The sequence below is a fragment of the Hyperoodon ampullatus genome (genome assembly GCF_949752795.1).
Source record: "Hyperoodon ampullatus genome assembly, chromosome: 10".
Taxonomy (NCBI): Eukaryota; Metazoa; Chordata; class Mammalia; order Artiodactyla; family Ziphiidae; genus Hyperoodon; species Hyperoodon ampullatus.
In genome coordinates this window covers 3,790,094-3,814,210 of record NC_136923.1, presented here as the reverse complement: position 1 = coordinate 3,814,210, position 24,117 = coordinate 3,790,094, and the positions used below count along the sequence as shown (strand labels likewise).

Genomic DNA, 24,117 nt, shown 5'->3' with positions numbered 1-24,117 from the left:
GATCTAAAGGATCAACCACTTGCTACCATCAAACCACAGTCCCATTCCTTCAACAGTGAACAGGCTGCTGTAAACAGGTTGTGCCCTGGGACTACTGAAGCCTGTGGACAAAGTGCGGGGTGGCGGGAGTGGTTCTCTCCTGTCTACTCACGTAAGGTAAGGCATCTGTCAGCTTGCCCACACTAGTTTTTTTCTTCTCCACGAACTTGCAGGAACAGGCACAATAAATACAATGAAACTTATTACACAACATCTTAACGAAAGCATCTTTCTTGCATGTGGCTTAAAATATTGTGCATATGTTAGCATATTGTGCTAGATAATGGATTAACAACCACTGAAGCCTGGCCTTAGAAATAATCCGGCCAGAGAGAAGAGAACCAGGCTCCCATGTTTCACTGCAGTGCCAGTGTTTACGACGAGAGCCCCACCACCACGCCCGCCCACCCACGGTGCTCTTCTCTGTGCTCTCACGGCATCCCACACATGCACAACGCCATCAGCCCTGACCTCACTGTCCTGCAGTTACTGGCTTCAACAAACAACTGCCTTTCCAGAAGACTCCAGGGAGGGAAGCAAATGGACAAAACTGTCGTTCCCAGGACTCAACTTGGTGCCACAAACACAGTAGATGCAACACAATAGTGTACAAATAAAGTGAATGGAACACATGTGCTTATTTGAAAGAATACACAAGACAGGAGACTGCGTTAAAAATCAAAAAAGGAAACATCAAATTTAATTTAAAGAAAGAAACCCAGAAATTGTCTGAAAAAACAATGGAGCAAATCAACTCCTGAAAAAGTTCTGCATCTTGGTGATCACATTTATTGGAAGGGTTGGAGAAAAATAAAAATGCCATTTAGCGTAAGAATTTGTGAGTTATCTGCAAATCAAGTTATTTCAGAAGTGGAAGAATTCTTGGTTATTTCTTAAAATCAAAACGTACGCCGGTTTCTCTTTTGAATATCTTCTACATTTAAAGAGGCAATCATACAAAATCTCCTATTTTCCACACAGGATAAATTCTTTGTTTCAACCAACTCTCAATGGTGGGGCAACTAGCACAACACCGTCTCCCCGGACAAAGAGCATCGGAATATTCCGTTTTGTTGACTGGAAGAGGAAAAAAAAAACACAGAACACATTTATACAAATTTGTAGTAGTATTTATTTTTCGAGAGAGAAATTTGAAAACAAAAAACCATAGATTCATCATAACACAAATAAATTGCTTAAAAAACCTGTTCACTTACCTTTGTGGCACAAAGAACCACCTACTAACCGTTTCTTTTCCTGGAACACAACTGGGGCAGAGGCGTCAGCTATCCCCCCAGCCCTTTCTGCCCCTCTTCTTGGCACACAGCTAGACCACATTTCTCATGCTCCCTGCCAACCAGATGGTGCCGCGGACTGGGTTTTAACCAATGGAAAGTGAACAGAAGTGATGACCAACTTCCCACAAAGACGCCCCTGTGTTCTCCCCCAGCCATGGACTCAGATTATGGAGAACCCTGGGGATGGCAGAGCCAGGAAGCCTGGGTCCCTGACTGAGCACCTGCAAGAAAGCTACTGCACTGACCGAAAACCTCACCAAAGACTGTTGTGTGGGTACAAATAAAATCCTACTGTGCTAAGCCCTCATGTGTTGCTTCTATGTGCTACTGCACTCATATACAGAATGGATACCTTTTGCATTAGCCTAGGGGACAAGCCTCAGGCTGTAAGGAAACAGATATGGAAGGTCTGAAATTTTCTCATGCCTCCGCAAAACATTAACTAAAACTGTTGCCTGCAGTGACTCCAAAAGTAGCCCCAAAGATGTCCCAAACCTATAGGTTCTGGGGAAGAGGTTGGAAAAAGCCAAACATTAGTAGTGTTGCTGTTAACCTGATGCACTGGGCGGGGCAGTGTAAGGAAGAGATGAGCTTAGTTGAGAACTAGCTGGTTTTCAAGCAGAGATTATAAGAAACAGCATTCATGAGGTCATAAAAGCCAACTGTTTTTAGACTCCAAACTGTGGACAATAAGCAGGAAAAAAAGCTTTGAGGAACAAAGCAGCCCTGTAAATTTTCTCAGTTAAACAAACCCAGCCCTGAGGGGAAGATCAGATTAAGAGTGTCCCTTTCCCACCCAAATTTACTTTAGCAAATGACCCAAGGTAGTCAACATTAATTTGTGGGAGAGGAAGTTACACAAATTAGAGGTGAGGAACCAAAGAAATAAAGGTGTCTACAAGTTCTGTACAGAAAAAGACTTTGAGGTGACTGGCCCAAAGAACTGATTGGAAATAAACAGATCAGAGATATATGAAGTCATAAGTTTTTAAAGAAATGGTATTGCCAAAGAACCCATACATAGCCTGGCTAAAAAAAGCCTGTGACAATTTGAGTCTTCCAGCATAAGTGAGACGTTTCTGTGAACGTTCTGCAGCCCCCAGATTTACGAAATAAAAATACAGGTCGCCCAATTAAATTTGAATTATAGATAAACGAAAAAGAATTTTTTTTAGTATGTCCCAAATATCGCACAGGACATACATGACCTAACCAAGAGATTTCTTCTACTACTCATGCCTCCCCAGGGGATCCATCACTGCGAAGGACCAGTAACTGCTCTACGTTCCCGTTCTTTCCTTTTCTGAAAGGGAGTTTTTATGGCAGCAGATATCCTGTCCCTGCTGTGCTACAGTGGAGGTGGGAGGGGCAATGACAATTAATTTATCCTTTTTAGCTTACAGGAATCTGTACCACAACTGAGCACATGTAGATCCAACAGAGAACTCCCTCTCCGCCAGGCAGAAAATATTGGTAATAGCTATGTCTTCAGAACTTTTTTAAAATGTAAGAACCATGTTTTATGAGCTTCTTGGGTACTGGAACTAACATAAAAGGAGAACCCCCAACAGTAAATTCAAGTAGTACCTATAAATGTAGTATGCTAAATCAAGTACACTTATGTGTCATCCATGAATGTATCTAACTCTTTCCCAGATAATACACTCTCAGGGCAGTGGTTCTCAAGTTTCAATGTGCATAATATCACCTTTAGCGCTGTTTCCTGGCTCCATGCCCAGAGATCCTCACTCAGTAGGCCAGGGTGTGGCCCATGAACCTGCATTTCTAACACACTCCAGGTCTGCCCATACTCCTGGTTTGAGGAACACACTCTGAGAATCACTCTCAGAGAAACAAGGATCATGTCTGCTGTCTGCTACTAGGGAGCAGCACTGCCTTCTGGTTTCCTTCTAGTTGCAAAAGGCAACCTAGTCTTACCATAACCAGTTAGTGAAGGAGTCAGCGCTCATCAAAATAACTGATATATTTTACTCAAATCCCTCACTCAGTGGTCATACTTCTGAACTAAAAAGTTCCAACCTTACCTTCATTTGGAAACCACTTCATCCGAAATGATTCTCTATTAATTCAATTATAGTTTTCTGGAGATACAAGTAAGCAGCTTCTATGATCATCCCCAAAGATCCCTGCCTCGTGGTGTTCACCCACTTGTGTAACCCCCTCCTTCTGAGTGTGGGTAAAATTTGTGCCTTGCTTCTAACCAGTACAATCTACAAAGTTAGTGGGATGTCACTATCATGATCAGGTTACCTAAGACAGTTACTTCCACCTTGCTAGCCAGCTCTCTTGCTGGGTTTGATAAAGCAAGCTGCCAGTGGTAGAGGCCCTGCAGCAAGGAACTGAGGCGCTCTCAGTCCAAAACCCTCGAGGAAATGAATCCTCTCAACAACCACGGAAGTGAGCTTAGAAGCAGAACCTTCCCCACTTTAGCCTTCAGATGAGACCCCAGCCCTTGTGCAGCCTTGAGAGAAACCCTGAAGCAGAGGACCCAGCTGAGCCTGGACACCTGACCCACACAAACTGTGAGCTAATAAATGTGTGTCCTTTTAAGCCACTAAGTTTTCGGCTGACTTGTTATATAAAATTCTGAGATATAAGGTCCAAATAACTGAGAAAATCATGAACAAAAACAGGGAACTGAGAATGACCTCATTTTGAAGGTGAAGAACACCAGAAGTTTAGTTTTAAAGATACTGAGTTTGAGATAACATCCATCGTGGATATAGTTTCAATAAGAATATTGGAAATGAGAGAGTGAAGCTCAGAAAAGAAAAAAGCTGGAGACACAGATTTATCCATAATCATAATGGCCACCAATCACCACCTGCCACCAGCTTTACAAGCACCAAATTCAGTGCAACCTGTGAAAATCCTGGGAGGAAGGCACAATTATTGTATTGGCATTTTACAGAGGAGGTCCCTGAGGCTCAAAAAATTTCTAGAACTTGCCCAAGGTCACATAACTAATCAGCAGCAGCCAGGATCTGAACCGAGATCTGTTAAGCCAGAGCTCAAGCTTTCATGCTATACTATTATTACAGATTGATGGCTTATAACAAACAGTAATTACTAAATGACATCTGAGGGGGAAAAAGAAAGCAGATTAAAAAAAAAATCCCACGTTCAGAGGGAGAAAGAAAACTAGCCACGGAGTCGGGAGTGGTTGAAAAGAGGAGGAAAGCCGGGATAAAGCAGAACCACAAAAACCAACAAAGGCTGACATGTGAACACTTACTATGTGCCTGTCGCCACCTGAAGGCTTTTCACGGAATCTCTCAATGAATCCTCAGTAGCTGTATGAAGTGAGTCGTATTACCATCCCCATTTTACAGATACAGAAACTTAGTCACAGACAAGTTGGGTAACTGGTACAATTATATAGCTGGTAAGCAAGGGAGTCAAGATGTGAATCCAGGCAGTCCTGAGGGCCAGAGTGGCTTCTCAATACTTAAAAGACTGAACAACAAAATGTGCCAATATCTGGAAGATCTGCATAATTCAGTGAACCAATATTTTCCAAACGACCAGAGCTTGATGTTACAAAATCATGCATGTATTAAAAAATCCATTCCAAGCGCAAGGTAGACCAATGAATTTGCATATAACAAGAGTATGAAAAGTTCACTGATATAGTTTCAGATTCTACACTACAACTAACCTTTAAGAAACTACCGCTTGCTGAGTTTTGGTGTAGTATCAAAGGCAAGTATCCACAAGAAATACTCCTCCCTTTCCAACTACCTATCTGTGTGACATTCACAATACAGCGCAACAGATTAATGCAGAAACAAAGATGTGAGTAACTAGCTGTTGTCTATTAAGCCAAGCATTTGCAAAACATAAAACAAAGACACTTCTCACTGAATATTTTGTTTTAGAAAACATAGCTATTATTCATAAAAATGTTACTTATGTCAAAATGTAATAGATTTATTATTTTTAGTGAGTTAAATATTTTTAAAATTTCTCAGTTTTAGTTTCTAGTAAGTATTGATACATAAGTCCACATCAAACAAAACATTGTCCAGTATTACTGTGATACACCAGCACACAGAGGTATCTTACACAGCCGTATCTCAACGAATCTTGGCAACCCTACGACAGAAGTGACTGTATTCCTGCTTACCAGCGAGGAAGTTACATCTGCAAAGGTACTTCCCTTGCCCAACGTACCCCAGATAGGAAGCGGCCAAGACAGCACTGGAAACCAGGTCTGTCCAACCCCAATGCCTTTGGTTTTTTTAATTGCTACACTCTACTGAGTCCATGAATAGGTATCAAAACACGACAGGCTTTCCATAAATAACTGTTGGATTCTGAGAACAACTGACATTTTAAAAGCGATGAATGGAACTGCATGACTTACCTTATATATCTCTTCATATGTTTCTTCATCAATTTCTATAGTTGTCACAGTTTCTTCCACATCTCCCAATATCATATTTAAATGCTGATCATAAGCCTGAAGTGGGAAGGTGAGGGACCAAGAAATGTAATAAGCAAATTAGGAAATAATAAATAGGGGCTATAATATGCAAATCACTCAATTACAAGTAAAACATAATACTTACACCACAAACTTTTACATGCAAATAAAAAATAATCCTGCTGTGCTAATATACTGTTTCTCTGCCAATCATCTCCAATGATAACTTAATTGACCTGATACAAATATAAAACTGTTATGGTCAAAAATGAATTACTCAAAATAATTTGAAATTATTTTTTAAAGTGCCCACCCTATTTGTTATCTAAGGCAGTCACATAAATATTTATAATATTTAATTATGATAAAAAGCCAGTTCATATACCTTTCAGTCTACTTCTTTCAATTCCATCTGTAATAGTGTGACAAGAAAGATACAGTAAAGGAAATAAAATTCTTTAACTGCTAAGATGACGGCAATGCAGTCTCCTAAAAGCACAAGACCCTGTCACTCAACACGCCCTGTCCTAAACTAAACACCACAAAGTAAAGTAAGTAGAGCAACACCCTGCACATTATAGCCTCACCAGAACTAGCTTTTCGGCACCTGTGGGCTCGATCAACAAATACTGCAACTCAGATATTCAGGGATGTCCTCAATCCAAGCTCTAAGGTTCATGCATTTTACTAAAAGGTGGAGCTCCAGGGGGTGGGAGGGAGGGAGTGGCTTGTTTAGAACGCACTTATGCTTACTTCTAGTCAAGTGTTAAATGGTTCACCAGCTCACATCAAAATAAAAACAGCCAATTAGCAACATGGGGAACTGCTAGGCAAAGCAACGAACGGGGGCAAAGATCTACAGATGAGGGCCAGAAAACAAAAGGTTGGGGGTCATTTAGTACAGAGGCAATTGAGTGTAGGCAGGGAACTGAAGAAGCCTCCAAGAGTAAAGGCAACACGTCTGTCCTGGGGTGTTTGTCTACTTGCCACTGGCCCATGTGATTAAGTTCAATTCTATTTTTCTCTGCGAAGTTGCCACTATTCCATTACCTGGGGTTCCTGTTCCTTTCTTTAATTTAAGACTACTAGGTCCCCACTTCCTTTCCAAGCACAGGAGGTTCTTTACCTTTAGGTTTCATGTTAGGTAGAATCATAGTACTTAAGAGGGGGCTGAAGTCAGACTGCCTAGGTTCCTAGTCTGGCCCTCTTTTTACTGGTTGTGTCACCGTAAGCAAAGTAACTTCATCTTTCTGAGCCTGAGCTTCTTCAAACGTAAAATGGGATAATGAGTATCTACCCTCATAGAGTTGTTACAGAGATTAAATAAGATATTACATGCCAAACACTTAGAGTAACAGTACCTGGCATATAATTAATGCTCAATAAAAAGTAGCTATTTTTAATCACTTTAGGGTAGAACGGTAGTAATAAAAACAACTTACTCAGGGAAGTAACGAGTTATCAAGAAGAGGCAAAACCTTTAGTATAGTCTCTTTATGAATAAATGGGACCACCTCAAGGGACCAATCCCATAGAAATATTTGCAGATATACACAAAGGTCGATGTATAAAAATGCTTAGAGTAGTAAGAAATGGAAAACAATCCTAATATCACTGCTACCATATACAGAATTCTACATAATCATTTAAAAAAATAAAGATTTATATGCACTCATGATCAATAATTTCCAAGAATAATTAAGTGAAAAAGAAAGGTGTTCCCAAAAAGTATAGCAAGATCCCATTTATTTTTTTTAGAGGTGGTGTATATAGTGCAAATATATACATACAGACACACATTCTTGTATATATGTGTAAATATACAGAAAAGACCTGAAAGACTATAGACTCAAAAGAAGAAATGGCATTTCCCCTTTTACTCTATGTATGTCTGTGCTGCCAAATTTTTCACAACAAAACACAAATTTATATATATGTCAGTAATTTAAAGAACACTTAAATAAGAATGGAGGACAAATAAATGTTATTTACAAATAAACACAGGAAAAAATGAAAGAAATGAAAATATTGTTTAATAAACACACCATTTCCGTTAAGAGAAATAAATGTTAACAATATGAATAAAACACAGTTGCATTTGGCTTTTGGAAATATGGCTGAGTTTCCACCTCCTCCTTTGTCTACATTCAAACACTCTTCCAGAGTGGACAGTTTTTACATTTCAAAGGGGTGGGAAGAGGGAGCAACGGTAAGGAAATAATCTGATTTCAAGGTGATTTAGTAAACTTACTCACATGTAACCTGCCTCGAAGCTCTCTGTCGTTTCTCATTTTCACATAGATTCGTTCATCCAGACTGAGCCTGATGAGATCCAGAGGCTCTTCTACAGTGTTGGTAGTTTGTTGCTGATAAAAGAAACAGGCTTAGTAATACAGTATTAGAGAGTGAAGTGTCTGAACCATTGGTGCCCTGCATGACTGTGGGCAAATTACTTAACCCCTCTATGCCTCAGTCTTCTAATCTGCAAAATGTGTATAACGACAATGCCTACCTAACACTGTTGTTGTGAGGCTTAAATGACATATTTGAAGGCATAGAAGAGTGCCTGACACAGAGTAAGTGCTAGATAAAGGAGGGCTCAAACATACGTGCACAGAAAGGAGTTCTATGACAAAATAATCATGACGGCACTCTGTTCCCTCAAAATCCAAACTGACCCCATTTCAGTGTGCAGGGAGTCACTCTCTCAGAGACTTCAGCTTTATCTCAAATATCATTTAGTAATCTGAAGAACTTACATTTAATGACTACCACATACTAGTCAGAATGCTAAGCAGAGATGAATGTTTGAGGGAGGATTATGAGTTCAGTACAGGGCAAGTTGAGTTTAGGGTGCCATTTGGTCAGTAAGATGAATATATTTAGCAGGCAGTATAGAATACTGGTTGAAAGCATTGGCTTTGGAGTCAGGCAGTGTGGGTTCAATTCCTGACTCTGACACTTATGAATTGGGATTAAAAAATCATGCCATCTCTAATTCTCAGTTTCCCTGTTTACAAAATGAGGAAGCCACAATCTTCCCTTCATAATTCTTGTGAGGATTGGAGCTAATGTATTTAACTGAAGTATTTGATGTATTTTAAATAGTATCTGGCAAACAGAAGAGTATTATAAATGGTTCTTTTTATTACTATTAAAGAACTGTTGGAAACAAGTCTCAAGGAGATCAGGGCTAGGATGACCGGGGTCCATATGGAAGGGATGCTTGAAGCCAGGAGAGTTGATAAGATTATTCAAGGAGAGCTGCTTCAGTAAGTACATAAGGCCAGTGGAGGAAGGTGACTGAATGTTACAGGCTCTACAGCCCTAACATAGAGTAAAAGGGGGGGAAAAAAAAAGAAGAAAAAATACTGACTCACCTAGTCCCCATCCCCAGTTCAATAGGTGTTTGTTAAGGACCAGCTAACCAAATACTAGATTACAATGATACAGAAGTCAGTCCCTGCCCTCAAGCAGTTCATTCTAGTGGAGAGAGGCGTATAAATAAGTAATCATAACACTGTAAGGATATATACGTGACTGAGCCCTATTACCCACTGTCCACCCTTTTCATCCCGCAGTTTTAAACACTGCCTTCTCAAAGCGGACTCCCTGATCATTCGATTCATTCACCCAATAAATATCCGTTGAGTGTTTCCAGCACCGTTCTAAACCACGAGGACAGAACAGTGCACAAAACTCTTGCTCTTAAGGAACTCACATTCCAGTTGGGGGATACAGGCGTTAAACAAAGAAGCATATGCTTAATATGAAGCAATAACATGCTATGAAGAAAAATAAAGCAGACTGGGAGAGTGCCGTTTGATGCAGGTGGCCAGAGAAGTCCTCTTTGAGGAGGTGAGATTTCAGTAGAAAGCTGAACAAGCTGTAACCTGGTCCACAAAGATATCTGAGGAAGGGCTTCCCTGGTGGCGCAGTGGTTGGGAGTCCGCCTGCCGATGCAGGGGAGGCGGGTTCGTGCCCCGGTCTGGGAGGATCCCACATGCCGCGGAGCGGCTGGGCCCGTGAGCCATGGCCGCGGGGCCTGTGCGTCCGGAGCCTGCGCTCTGCAGCGGGAGAGGCCACAGCAGTGAGAGGCCCACATACCACCAAAAAAAAAAAAAAAAAAAGATATCTGAGGAGCATTTTGGAAAGAAAGGAGAGCGGGTGAGAAAGCCTGCAGGACCATCAGTTATTCTGAATACCAGTTCCCTGCTTGTTGCCTTCATACCACATCACAGCCCCGTATATCGCGCACACTTATGTTTACTTTTTACCCGTCCTTCCCCGAATATAAACTTCAAGTGGGGCCAGGGACCACGTACGTCAATGCCAGTGTCCCTGGTGCTCAGAACGGTGTCCAACCACACAAAGACGATGCTCACCAGGTGTTTGCTGACTGTGCAACAACTTCTGCGCTCAGTAACGATAACAACTCCTTAACTGTACTATCAGGCTTTCTATCAGAATCCCGACAGGTCCGTGAGGCAGGCAAGGATAATTATTCCCCACCCTACAGAAAAAGGTGAGACTCAAGAGAAAGGAAGTGACGAGAGTGAGGAATAACTAGTTTCCAGCGGACTTCGAACAGAAAAAAAATCTCAGGGCCTGAGGCAAAACTGGGAGGAGGCGCGGTTAACCAAGAGGCAGATTAAGGCCGTGAAGACCCAGAAAGAGGCGGCGTAATTGGCCACCTTGCCGTGAGCTTGGAGAAAGCAACCCTGACAGGCAAAGTGGGGTAGAGCCAGGTCTGGGCGTGGGGAAGCCGCTCCGAAGCGAGTTCTTCAGAAGACACTCACCTGATCCACGTCGTCCGCCATCTTTCAAACCCTGCGCTCTTTCCCGCCTCTCGCGAGAGCATGAGAACCCCCCCCCCCCCCCTCCCGTCTCTGGAAAGGCGAGGACGCAATGCACCGGAAGTAGAAAAAATCGGTTTTGCTGCTTCTTGCTTCCTGCAGTTGGCATTGGTCCTTTGGGGCTGGGGCGGAGCTTTAGCAGGGGCGCCGACGTTGGGGCGGGGGGAGTTGGGTACCTGGTGTCTCAGTGAAGGGGCGTGGCCCGCCTCGCCCCGCCTAGGGGCGGAGCCAGCGCGCGGCAGCGTCCCGGGGAGGCACGGAGCGTCAAGTGTCCGGCCAGTCCTGCCCAGGCAAACATGGCTCGGAAGCGCACGGCGGGCAGGGAGCCGGGGGGACGCGAGTTGCGCGGCCAGATGGCCGCGGGCAGGGAGCCGCGGGGACGTGAGTCACGCGGCCAGACGGCCAAGGGCGAGAGCAAAGCCAGGCGCGAGGAGAAGGAGGCGGGTGAGAGCGAGGCCGAGCCGGGCTTAGGGGGAGAGGCTGGAGGAGGGCGGGAGGCAGGCCGGGTGGGGGAGGGCGAGGCCAGCCTCCTGCAGGTGCGGGCGAGGCAGCCTCGCGCCCACCTGGGCCAGCGAGACGGCGTTCCGGTGACCGCGGGAGGCAGGCGGCATGCGGCTGCCCGGGGCCTCCCCGACGTCGCTGCGCCTTTGCCCTCCGTGCCGGGAGCGATGCGCCCTGAGCGGTTCCGCGGAGCCTGGCCGGACCGCGAGCTCCCCTGCTCAGCCTCTTCCTGCTCCGCGTCACCCGCAGGATCAAGTCCGGCCTCCTGGTAGATGCAGAGGGTGAATAGGCAAGAGGCACTGCAGTTGTTTTTTGTCCCCACAAGACGAACGGACCAGGACTTAGAGTGCTGGAGTGTGCTGATCTCCTGAATAGTACCTTCAGCCAAATCTCACCTCAGAGCCCCAGCTTCGGATCCCACCTGACTTCTTCACGTGCATGTTGAATAGGCTTCTTATATTTGCCCTGGGCAAAGCAAAACTCTTGATTTTCCCCTGTTAAACCTGTCCCTTCCCCACTTTCCCCCTTCTCAGTAATTGATCCCTTCACTTGTTAAAGCAGACCCCTCCTCTTCCTTACACACACACCTCCAGTCCTTCAGCAAGTCCTGTTAGTTCAACCTCAGAACCATATCTCCAATCTCTCCACTTCTCTTTATTCCCGTGGCCACACCCCCTGCCCAAGCCACCCTCACTTTTCAGTTGAGCGACTGCAGTTGCCTCTTCACTGGCCTCCTTACTTCCTTTCATCCCTCACCACATCAAGACACACATCAAGAGTGCTCCATGCAGCAGCGCAAGTGATCTTAAAAAAAATTCAGATCTTGCCATGCTCCTACTTCAGATCCTCTGTGGCTTCCCATTGCTCTTGGCATAAAATCCATTTTCCTCACCATGGCCTACAAGATCCTACGTGATTTGGCTCCTGCTTCTTCTGTTGTCTGCTACCACTGTCTTCTTTGCCAGATACCCTCCTTGTTGGCCTCCGTTTGGTTCCTCAGATACGCTGTTATTTTTCACCTGAGCCTTTGCCTTTGATGTTCCTTCTCCCTAGAATGTTCTTCCGTGGCTTTTGCCGTGGCTCACTTCTGTTCCTCCAAGTCTCAACCCAGGCACTCAAGTATCCTGCCTAAGGTGGTCTCTCCCAGGTACCCCTCGTGACAGAGGCTCTGACAGCCTATGTCACATCTGTAATGATCTTGTTAATTTATTTGCTTCCTTTTTGACCTGTCTTACCAGAATCTAAGCTTATGAAAACATGTTTTATTTTTTTGCTGTATCCTATCTTGTCGTCCCCCCTTCTCTGCGTATACTAAGTGCTCAATAAATATAAATAATTGCATAATGCATGCTGTAGAATGGATTTCTGGGGTACCTGATATAACTGGGTAGATGATTAGCCTAGGTCACCAGCCAGGGCTCCTGTGACATAGATTCAGTAATTCTGTGATTCTGTACATATTTTAGGAAATAGTCAAATGGTAACCATTTCTAAACTTAAAAGGTGATTTACCTCACAGTTAATACTACAAGTTCCATTTTATTCGTTGACTCATTCCTATAACATTTTTTGAGTACCTAATGTCTGCTGCACACGAGCTAGGTGACATGGGAGATAGAGGTTTTTCTTGGAGATGAGAGTAGGGTAGTGTTCACATTTACCAAAAAAATATCCAAGACAGCGTGTGATTTCATGGGAGAAGGTATAAGGCTTTCTGACTTCTGAAGGAATAATCAGGAGAGATTGGGAAATGCTCTCTGAAGAAGTTATGTTTGGTCTGCAACTTGAAGAATAGGTAATATTTCAGCAAACGACTGTGAAAAGGGGTTGTCATTCTAGTTAGAGGGAATGTATTCTGAATACGTGGCAATTAAAATTGTTTTTTGAAATCAAAAGGTATTGGAAATGCCACCAGCCTGGGTAGCATTCCTCCCTGCTAAACACTTCACCTTGGCACCAGGTTGGTATAGCTCCAGCATTTAGTAGTTATATGTGTTTGGGTTGTATATGAGAGGCAAATAATTTAGCCTCTCTGGACCTCGTCTGTGAAACTTAATTCTAACCTGCTGGGTGGCTGTGAATTTTCATCCCGTAAGGCTCCTGGCATGGTCCAGGTGAGGTAATCAGATAGGCTAGCTCATATCAATTCAGCCTACACGTAGGCAAGGATGCACTTCAGCTTCACTCACGCTCTGCGAGCCAGTGGAGCTGCAGTACGTTTCCAAGGTAGCTTCTGGGAAGAGTTATCAGCTTTGATGTGGTTGGGTAGAGGAGCAATTTGGTTGTGGTTTTGGCCGCAGGTGACACTGATTTGGTGACTCTCCAGTGTACTGTCTAACAGCACCATAGTGTGGGTTTTACCAGAACCTCAGTGCATGCACATGAACGTGACACTTGGCTGCTATCCACAGCTGGGGACAAAGAAAATAGTCTTCCACGTTATATCTTTGTTTCCATTAGGGCACCTCTGGTTTCTCCATATTTCATCGCAATGTTAAATCCTTCATCGATGTAGTTCATTAACTCCTTCAACAGATACTTACTGAGCACTTGCTATTTTCAGGCCCTGTGCTAGGCACTGGAATTATATCAGTGAACAGGATAGGCAAGGTTCCTGCTCTCATGATGCCTGTAATCTTTGGGGAAGGGTAGGTAGGACAAGTAAGTTAAAAAATAAATTCACATGGTGATAAGAGCTATGAAGAAGGTAGAACAGGTTGCTGTAATAAAGCTGACATGGGGACAGGGAAGAAGCGGCTGTCAGAATCGGTGGTCAAGGAACTCCTGTGTGAAGACGTGGCACTTTGAGCCAATTACTGTAATGAAGGAGCCTTTTGTAGGACGTTGTGCGGGAAGAGAGCTCTGGGCAGAGGAATCAGTACGTTTAAAGACCCATAGGAGGGAATGTTTTGGAATTGAGGTGAGAGACGTGAGTAGGACCCTTAGGTTGGAGACCAAACTAAGGAGTTTGCATTTTATTTTTTGTGCTATGAGGTGCTGCTGGCAGTTCTAAGCAGGTGGTTTTTTTAGTAAATCAGTGGCTGGCCAAGCAAGCCCCAGTGGTTAATTCATGCCCTGCTGAAATAACTTGGTTAAGGTCAAGGAGGCCGGTTAGACAGTTGTCCCTCGGTATCTGCAGAGAATTGGTTTCAGAACCTCCGTGTACACTAAGATGTGCGGATGCGCAAATCCTTTACGTAACAGTGTAGTACAGTCAGCCCTCCATATCCTCGGGTTCCACATCTGCAGATTCAGCCAATCCGAGGTTGATTGAATCTGTGGATTCAGAACTAGGGGGGTACGGCGGGCTGACTGTAGTAGACAGCTCTAGATCTTGGAGAGTCCTGGAAAATGTCCTCTTTTTTTTTTGTTAATTATAGTTGACTTACAATATTAGTTCAGATGTAAAATGGTGATCTGATATTTGATATTGGACTTTACTCCATATAAAGTTATCAAATATTGGCTATATTCTCTGTGCTATACATTGCATCCTTCTAACTTACTGATTTTATACCTAGTCCTTTGTACCTCTTAATCCTCTTCCCCTATCATGCCTCTCCCTGCACCCCTTTCCCCACTGGTAGCCACTAGTTTGTTCTCTGTATCTGAGTCTGTTTCTGTTTTGTTATATTTGTTCATTTGTTTTATTTTTGAGATTCCACATATAAGGCAAAACACAGTATTTGTCTTTCTCTGTCTTATTTCACCAAGCATAATACCCTCCATGTTGTTGCAAATGGAAAAATTGCATTCTTTCTATGGCTGAGTAATATTTCTAATTCCTTTAGATTATAGGTTAGGTTGTTTGAGATTTTTTCCTGTTTCTTGAGGTGGGCCTGTATTGCTGTAAGCTTCCCTCTTAGAACTGCTTTTGCTGCATCCTGTAGATTTTGTAAAATTGTGTTTTTATTTTCACTGTCTTAAGGTATTTTCTAATTTCCTCTTTGATTTCATGATTCATCCATTGGTGTTTTTGTTTTTTAGTAGCATCCTGTTTAGTCTCCATGTGTTTGTGTTTTTTTCTTTTTTTTCCTGTGACTGATTTCTAGTTTCATACTGTTGTCATTGGAAAAGATGCTTGATACATTTTCAGTCTTCTTGAATTTGTTGGGACTTGTTTTGGGGTTAGCATGTGATCTATCCTGGAGAATGTTCCACGTGCACTTGAAAAGAATGTGTATTCTGCTGTTTTTGGACAGAATGTCCTGCAGATATCTATTAAGTCCATCTGGTCTAATGTGTCATTTAAGGTCACTGTTTCCTTTTTTTCCCCCCATTTATTTATTTATGGCTGTGTTGAGTCTTCATTGCTGTGTGCGGGCTTTCTCTAGTTGTGGCGAGCGGGGGGCTACTCTTCATTGCAGTGTGTGGGCTTCTCATCGCAGTGGCTTCTCTTGTTGCAGAGCACGGGCTCTAGGTGTGCGGGCTTCAGTAGTTGTGGCACATGGGCTCTAGAGCACAGGCTCAGTAGTTGTAGCACACAGGCTTAGTTGCTCCGTGGCATGTGGGATCTTCCTGGATCAGGGCTCAAACCTGTGTCCCCTGCATTGGCAGGCAGATTCTTAACCACTGTGCCACCAGGGAAGTTGCAGGGTCACTGTTTCCTTATTGATTTTCTGTCCGAACGATCTGTCCATTGATGTAAGTGGGGGTGTTAAGGTCCCCCACTATTGTACTGCTGTCAGTTTCTCCCTTTATTTCTGTTAATATTTGCTGTATATATTCAGGTCCTCCTACGTTAGGTTCATATATATTTATGAATGATATCTTCTTGTATTGACCTCTTTATATAATGTCCTTTGTCTTTTATTATAGACTTTGTTTTATAGTCTATCTTGTCTGATACAAGTCTTGCTACCCCAGCTATCTTTTTGTTTCCATTTGCGTGGAATATCTGGATAATAGCCTCTTGATACTGTGGCACCAAAAAAAAAAAAAACAGCAAAGAGTAAAGAAAAAAATGCCATCTGTATGTCTACCATCCAGAAACCGCCACCACTAAATACTAGTGTATTTCCTTCTAGTCTGTGTATTTTTTTGTGTGTAGTAGAATGTATACTATTAAAATAATTTTGCATTCTTAGCATTTTATCATATATCATTTTCCTTTGTCTTAAAAGATGACTGAATTATATATCATTGTGTGACTGTACCATAATTGATGCTTATCTAATGGATAGACATTCAGATTTTTAAAATTTCGGATATTATGAATAATGATACTATGAACAGTTTTTTGATTCACAGTTTGTTTCCCTTGTTCTCACTTTTAACTCCTCACCCTCTCTCTTCAAAGCACAAAAATACACAGCTGTGCCTTTTAACCAACCAAGTGATTTTGGTGAGGAAGAAATAGTGCTTCTGGAGCAACCTCCCACCTGCATCTTTAGATTAGTAAAGTGAAGTATTTAACATCTTTGCTATTAACAAAGGGCTAAAAACCACTGTAAGATCTAGAAATTCTGATTTTAAGGGTGCCCTACCAAACTGTCAAGTCATAAATAAACTTTTAAACAAATTCTGGCCTTGAAATAAGAAATCTGTTTCCAGATTATAAATAACTAATTTTGAAATATTTTGTTTCTATTAAAATGTTTAAAACCTGGGAATGCATAAATTTCTTCTTTTATAAAACATTTTAAAGAAACAGAACTGAATCAGTGATTTTAACCAGCATTAAAACAAATGCTGTTATAAGGTGAAATTTATTAAAATTAAGTTATGATTTTATTTAGATCAAAAGGGAGAGTCTATTTCCCCCATGCAAAATTGTATTCTTGGGGAATATAAATACCTATGCAGAGAGTCAGCAGGACAAACCATAGATGAAAGGAATGAATTAATTTGATATTTTAGGTTAATATTGCAGCTCCTTTTGGAACCTCAGTAAAGGCTAGGGTATTTTTGTTTTCCACAGTTAATTGAAGCAGAGTTGTGCAGCAGCAAAAGATGATTTATTTCAGATTCAAGATAATTTGCATGAATATATTTATAATAGAAAATATTTCCCTGTCATATTAATGCATATTATAAATATATATAACAGTAATATGTTAATAAGGAGACCATGCTTTTAAATACCCTAGTTGAACTAAAACCAACAGTTTATGCATTTTTTATATTTCCCTTTAACAAAAAAAAGAAACAATAATTATTTTGAGAAAATAAAGTTATTTTTGAGTTACTGCTAACTCATTCCAACCCTAAGTTTGCTGAGAGTGGCACTGAGGTAAGACTGGAAAGATTTCTTAATGTATGTGTTTTGAGTAGTGTTTGGGTTTGAAAGATGACAGAAACTTAGATCAGGAGAAATCGGTTGTGGTAAAACTGGAAACTCGGACGTGTTTATGAACTTGAAACATTTCACTTAATAGGAGTGGATCATCCCTAAAATAAATAATGAGTCTTGGTAGGTAGTAAACAAGCAAGGTGTTAACTAATGGATTGATGCATTTTCCTTGCTGGATATTAGCTGAAATTTAAGGTTTGCAGTTTAGGTTGTATGAGTCATGTGGTGGTGTGTCTGTAGTCTTAGGAGGACTAGAATACAGTGCTGATAAAGGAAGAGTGTAGAGTGTAGACCAGCTGGAGGTGGGAAGAGTCTGCAAGCTGGTTGCTGACCCAACATGGGATGGTGACGGAGGTTTTGAGGGAGGTTACCAGAGAGGACTTCTCATGACCCTGCCCATGAAGCTGCAGTGTCTCCACCTTCCCTATTGTCCCTTATCTCATGTTCTGTGTGGTCATCTAGATGTCTTCGAAGATGAGAAACCTCTAAAGAAGAGCGTTCCCTCAAAAGTTTCAGGAGGAAAGAGGAAGAGAGGCTTCAGTGATTCTGGGGGCCCAGCAGATGGTCCAGCAAGAAAGAAAGCGGCCAAAGTGACTGTTAAATCCGAAAACCCTCAGGTTATTAAGGATGAAGCCCTCAGTGATGGGGAAGATCTCAGGTGAGATGGCTGAAAACCTCTTGACCAGGTCTTGATTGTTCCCATCAGGGAAGTGTGACTAAGAAAACCTGCTCTTTTTGCTCGTCACTGGGATGCGTGGAAAAGGTGGGATCTTTAAACTCTTCTAGGTAGAGCTCAGACCACTAGTAAGAGCTGGAAAGAGTCTTGGCAATTATATACTTTACCTCCCAGACTTTTCAGATGAGGACGACAGCTTTCAGAGAGTGGTTTATTCGTGGTTACACAGCTAGATGGTGGCCAAAACCAGGACGAGACCTCGGTCTTCGGACTCCTGGTCCAGTGCTCTTTATACCACACGAAGACGTTTCATACACGAGGCCTTTCCCTGACGTCTGGCCGTGTCCTGTCCTGCTCTCCTCGGGTGCGCTCCGCCCCTGCCCAGCTGGACTTCCCTCCTTCACTTGACAACGTGCTCACGCTCTTCCTTCTGCCTGGAACGCTTTCTTCCACCTTCAAGATGCAGAGCAGAAGTCATCCACTCCACAGCCTTAATTGATTCCTCCCCCTTTTCCTCCTCGGACTTCTTGCTGCATCTCTTAAGAGTGTAACTGATCCGCCTTGTGTTACACTTACTTGTGTCCGTGCCATATACCACTGTGAGCTCTCAGACGGCTGGACCCACACTGGTTCATTTTTGTATGCCCCGTGGTGTCTAGGGCAGGGCCTTTGACAGTGAATGAACATACTAATATGTGGTGAACAATCAACACTTGATCAGCTGCCTCCTAGGGAAACTGGGAGTGGGGAGGAAGGGGACAAACAGAGACACACTAGTTTCTTCTTTGTTTCAGAAATAAACCCTCACTCTTCGTGTCAGCTTTTCCAGCAACCTCCAGTCCTGGCTCAGGAAGTAGGCCAGGACAGGGCAGCTGTGGGAAGGAGCACAAGGAAGCACGCGGATTTTGCACCATCGTTCGTCTCTTCTTTTCCCTAAGACTTTTCCTGCGAATGCCTCCGAGCTTACTGCTTCCCAGTTGCCTCTCCCCACTTGTTGAATTCTTTCTGCAGAGAAATTCACAAACAGATAGACCAGGATGTTGCCAGGAGAGCTCTGGTCTCCCTTTCCTTCTCAGTTAAGAGTTGCCATTTCTGCCACTTTTACCCTAAGGGGACATTTTTGTTGCTATGGTGTTGAGAGGAAGTGGCAGGCTAAAAAGGAAGTGTTTATCTTTTTAGAGCTGAAGTCTGAGGCTTGTTATTTTAAATGTCTGTGCTAAAATCTTGGGTCATATTCTCACTGGATACCATGTGTCCAGTCTTACAAAAACTGTAAGTAACTCAATTCCCTGAACATATTTTATGTGTGAATTTGCAGAATTTTATTGCATATTAGCAACCGTTGACTCTTGAGCCAGTATTTAGCCAGCTCCGTATCTACGTAGTTCTCTCCTTACCCTTCCAGCTGTCCATGTTCCTTATGACACACATGTGTTCAGTCACATCCCCACTTACTTAGAAGTTAAAATTCTACCAACCTCAGTCTCCTTTCATCTTATTTCCCAGAGGTGGGGAAAGAATCTTCTGAGTCGGCTCATGGTAGGATCCGCAAATGTGATTTCTCTCCTTTCTGGCGTCTGGCTGCACATGTGTGCACACAGACATCGCAGCTTTTACTCCTGGGACTCACATTATTTTTGTGGTTTTTTTCTAACTTTCCCTGTATCATTTACAGACACAGCTGTTTCCCTTCACACAGCTCTAGGTTGTAGGTTCATCATGTTCCTCCTGTTTTGACAGCACATCTAGTGTGCGACCCATGATCAGAGCACATCTTGATGGGAACTTGAGACCCGGGCTAATGGAGGAAGTGAGGCTCAGAGCTCACAAATCATCAACTAATTGCAACAGTTTCTCAGTAAATAGAAGGAGTCCTTAAAGTTGAGTTTAGTTTAAACATAGCCCTAGGATGTCTGAGCTTTTCTTCATCTTCCCTCCTGTGATCTCTACACAGGGACTTCCCGAGTGCCCGCAAGAAGGTGCACCGTCCAGAGAAAGAGGCTGCTGCAGACAAAGGTGGGGGTGAAGGGGACGACGAGGAAGAGAGTGAGGAGGACTGGGAAGAGGTGGAAGGTAAAGTGTCTCCCTCTGTTCTCAGAACTGTTTGAGCCTGTTTTTCTGTTTGATTCTGTTTGGAGTCATGTCACTGCAATCCTGTCCTTTTCTTTTGAAACTAATAAAGACAAAGATAAAGTTGCAGTAGGGGACTTGCTTTTGATGTAAGGAAAAAGTCATGACCAGGTTAGCAAAGAACGTTGTATATTCTCTTCCTCTGGCGGTGCTCCATGGAGGGGATCAGGAGATAGAGAAGCCGCATCATCTCATAAAGAGAGCCCGGGCTTTGCGGGTTCTCATACCTGGCTCAGACGCCAGCTTTGCCACTTGTGCGGCTGGGTGAGTGAGTAACTCCAGCTGTCCGAGCTGAGTTTTTCCACTGGTGACAGTTGGTAAACATTGAACACTTACTGTGAGCTGAGCACAGTCTAGGCTCCAGGGTTGTTGTGGGAAAATGTGACGGGCCTGGTGCATCACATACTCACAATACATAGCCCCTAATGTCACCATCCTTAGCATGACTTTTCTTTCCCAGCTTTTTGAAAGTGTTCAAACCTACAAAAAAATTGAACATGTAGTCCATACACTGTTCACCTAGACTCACTAACTTTACCATTGTGCCGTTTGAATGTACCAGCATCTTTCCTTCTGTAAATCTGCATTGTGGAACCACGTGAAAGTAAGTCGCAGACATCCTGACTCTTCACTTGTAAATGCTTCAGCATGCGTCTCCTAAGAGTAAGACATTCTCCTGCATGATGAAATACCATATCACACCTAAATCAAGTCCCTAATTGTTATAAAACTATCCTTTATGACTGTTTTTTCCTTTTTTTTTGCTTTTCATAGCACTGGGTTTTTTTGTTTTGTTTTGGTGGAGTCCTGGCCTCTTGTTTTGTAGAATGTCTATATTGTGGTTTGTGATGGTGGTAAACTTGTTTGAATGCCCCCTGGATTTCTTATAAACTGTAAGGTGAGTCCAAAGACTTAGTTATATTTAGATTAAACATTTTTTGGCAGGAACACTTCAGAACTTTGTACTTCACAGTGCATCCATTAAGAGGCATCTAATGTCAGGTTGTACCACTACTGATGCTAAGTTTGACCATGTCTGTGGTACTGCCTGATTGTGCCAATCTAAAGGTACATTTTCCTTTTGTAATTTACCATCTCTAGTGGGACTCTGATTCTGTGTGAATATCCTGTTCCCCAGTCACTTTCTACTTAATGGTTTTAGCAAGCGTCAGTGGTCTTGACTGAATCAAGGATTATTATATTGAGCATTGCAAAGTGGCAATATTTTGATTCTGTCATCTCATGTATATTTATTAGCTGACTTTGATCTGTAAAGAAGAGCTCTGCCTTTTAAGAATTGTATTTATTTATTTTGGGTATCATTATGGACTTAAAATTTCAAATATGTTATCAGTTATCATCATTACACTTTCTGATCTTTGGATGGTCCCACATTTGGCGAGCAGGAGCCCCTTTAAGCTAGCTACCCTACAGAGTCCTTTTGACATGGCTTCATTAGTTTCTGAGCATGTTTTTGTTCTTTGGCACAATAAGATGTTCCAGGATCTCTCTATACTCTCCTTGCTGCAGACCTGGAATTGGCCTTTTTTCTCTCTAAGAAGCCCTGGATCATTTTAGTAGGAACAGGTACATAGAAACCAAGGTGTTCGCACTGGGTATTGTCATTGCCAGTGGGGTGTCATTGCTTCTAGGCCCAGAGCTGCTTTGAAAGGAACTCTGCTAATGAAGTTCACAGTTCAGCAAATTTAATTTATTTCAGCTGGTGTTTATAAGCAGTGTAGCTGAGAAAGAGATGAAGATGCATGCCTTGCCGTGTATTCAGTACAAGTTTACAGTTGAATCGGGAAGTCATGCCTCTCTACAAAGCAAATTTTTGTGAGCGTTACCATAGTGATACAGAGAATAGGAAATTGCTCCGTAAGTCTCTACTAAAACACACACAGATGAGCATTAGCTCCATGATACCAGGGGTCTGTATCTAATTCACCTCACTATCTCTGTGCCTAAGGTTCTTCCTCTGAGGGCTGTTTCTCTGGGTTCTTGTGCAGGTTAATGAGACAATTAGATTGTAAGAGCACAGGGCCTGGCACTTCCTAGGAGCTCAGAGCGTGGTCTCTACGGTTTCCTACCTCACACCCATTCCTCACTTGCTCCATCCCAGCAGAGCCTCGATTTTGTTTGGTACAGTATCTATTATAACGATAATTATTATTATTGATTTTAAAAATTACTGTTTGTAGAAGTTAGTGAGCCCGTGCCGGGTGACGTGGGGGAAAGCGCAACCTTCTCTACATCCATTCTGCCCGTGAAGCCCGTGGAGATAGAAATTGAAACACCGGAGCAGGTGAAGGCAAGAGAAAGAAGGTACGATTAAGCACTTGCTTCTAGTTTCTGTCACGTATCATCACCGGCAGCTGCTCCTCAATGAGAAGCACACAGGAGACCCGGGCTGAGTGTCAGGGCCGTCAGGAGCGTTAGGTGAGAGAGCCCCGGGCTCACCTTTAGGACTGAGGGAGACACCTTTGTGTCCTGGCTGGGGCAGGAGGTGTGCCAGGGGCTCTGCAGGTTGCCCGTCATCTTACTCCGTCTTTAGGACAGTGTGCGAATGGGGAGCCGGAGACTCAGAGAGGTTAAGTAACATTTCAGCTGTGAGTGGATGCGCCACGATCTGCGTCCCTCAGGCTGACCCGGCATTGCCGCTTGTCTCCCCACGTCACTGCAGGGCCTGCAGCAGTGCCCGCCGCGGCTTGGGCCCCCACTCCTCTCCAGGGTCCCCAGGCCCTCGGCAGCCCCTGGCGGCCCGGCCATACGGAGTGCGTCTCCTGGTAGTTAATTGGTTCCTGAGTCCCCCGTGTGATGGGCACGTTATTAGGCCTGAAAGAGGGAGACAGTAGCAGTCCAGAAGCCTCAGGTTTTCCTCAGGATGCTTGGGACACAGACATGAGAGAGATTTTACAGCAGGACAGCATCGCACAAACAAGCGTGCGCTAACTTGACATAAGGCAGTGTGTGCCGAGGAGCCGGTCCGTCCCGGGGGCGGGACACTCAGAGGGGACGTCCTGGAGGGCGGGCCCTGAAGCATGCTTGGGAGGTGTCACCGGTGCAGGTCGAGCGGAGGGAATGTCCTGGGCCAGGAATCGAGGGTGAGGAGGAGCGGGAACAGCCAGACTGCAGGTAGCACAGCCTCAGTCATTGCAGCTGAAAGGCGTTGACGGGAGAGTGGGGTCGGCCTTCACCCTTCATCCTCGGAGTTTTCAATGTGCATTGCAGTGAAAAGATAAAAACGGAGCTGGAGACACATCTTCGGAGGATGATGAAACGTTTCAATAAGGAAGTCCGTGAGGACACACACAAGGTATGGCAGGGAAGGAGGAGGGTGGTACGCGGGGGAACTGGGCTTTCCGTCAGCCCTGCCTCTGGGCTTGCACTCACTGTGTGACCTGGTGAGTTTCTGACTCGCTCCTGAGCAGGGGTGATAACAGTGTCTGCCTGGGGGGTGCGCGTGAGGAGTAAGCAGACAGCACGTGTAAAGCACGGAGCTCAGCGCCGGGCGGGCAGCAGGGGCTAACACCAGGCACTCTCCTCCCATCCCTTCTCTCAACTGTTTAATAACGTTGGTTCTGATCTCAGCTAAAGTTGCTGTGGCTTCTGGCTTCAGCTGGTACTTTCCGAACACACACTGGGGCCTTAGCGAGGTGCTTGGCATTGTGGGGAGAGAGACTTGTATGAAGCTTGTTTCCTACCATTCAGGAGTTTCTGATCTCACACACAGAACAGGAAAGACATCAAAACAGGGAGACTCGAGACGTAGAACAAGGAAAGAGATCAGTGTGGGCCTCAGTAGCTGAGGAAGGCCTCATTTAGGAGAGAGGATGGGGCGGGTCAGGAGGAAGGATGGCACAGGGAGACGCAGAAAG

At 43.7% G+C, this 24,117-nt stretch overlaps 2 protein-coding genes across 3 annotated transcripts in view; one reads left to right on the top strand and one right to left on the bottom strand.

Annotated features, from left to right (window-relative positions):
* Positions 1-706: 706 nt before the first annotated feature.
* LSM3 (LSM3 homolog, U6 small nuclear RNA and mRNA degradation associated) lies at positions 707-10,606 on the bottom strand. Its single transcript, XM_079712879.1, has 4 exons — positions 10,584-10,606; positions 8,040-8,150; positions 5,725-5,820; positions 707-1,116 (listed from the first exon to the last, which is right to left on the bottom strand). The coding sequence occupies exons 1-4, from the start codon at positions 10,602-10,604 to the stop codon at positions 1,036-1,038; spliced, it is 309 nt and encodes a 102-aa protein (XP_079569005.1). The 5' UTR covers positions 10,605-10,606; the 3' UTR covers positions 707-1,035.
* Positions 10,607-10,936: 330 nt separating this feature from the next.
* Positions 10,937-24,117, top strand: part of XPC (XPC complex subunit, DNA damage recognition and repair factor) — a gene marked incomplete at its 5' end in the record, with an annotated part of 35,960 nt that continues 22,779 nt past the window's right edge. The window contains 5 exons of one of the 2 annotated variants that reach the window (XM_079713006.1): positions 10,937-11,021; positions 17,896-18,091; positions 20,064-20,182; positions 22,441-22,564; positions 23,471-23,555. In XM_079713006.1, coding sequence (XP_079569132.1) covers positions 10,937-11,021; positions 17,896-18,091; positions 20,064-20,182; positions 22,441-22,564; positions 23,471-23,555 — 609 coding nt within the window. Of the gene's footprint in view, positions 11,085-17,895; positions 18,092-20,063; positions 20,183-22,440; positions 22,565-23,470; positions 23,556-24,117 lie in introns of both variants that reach the window. The other variant, XM_079713005.1, reaches the window with a different exon arrangement.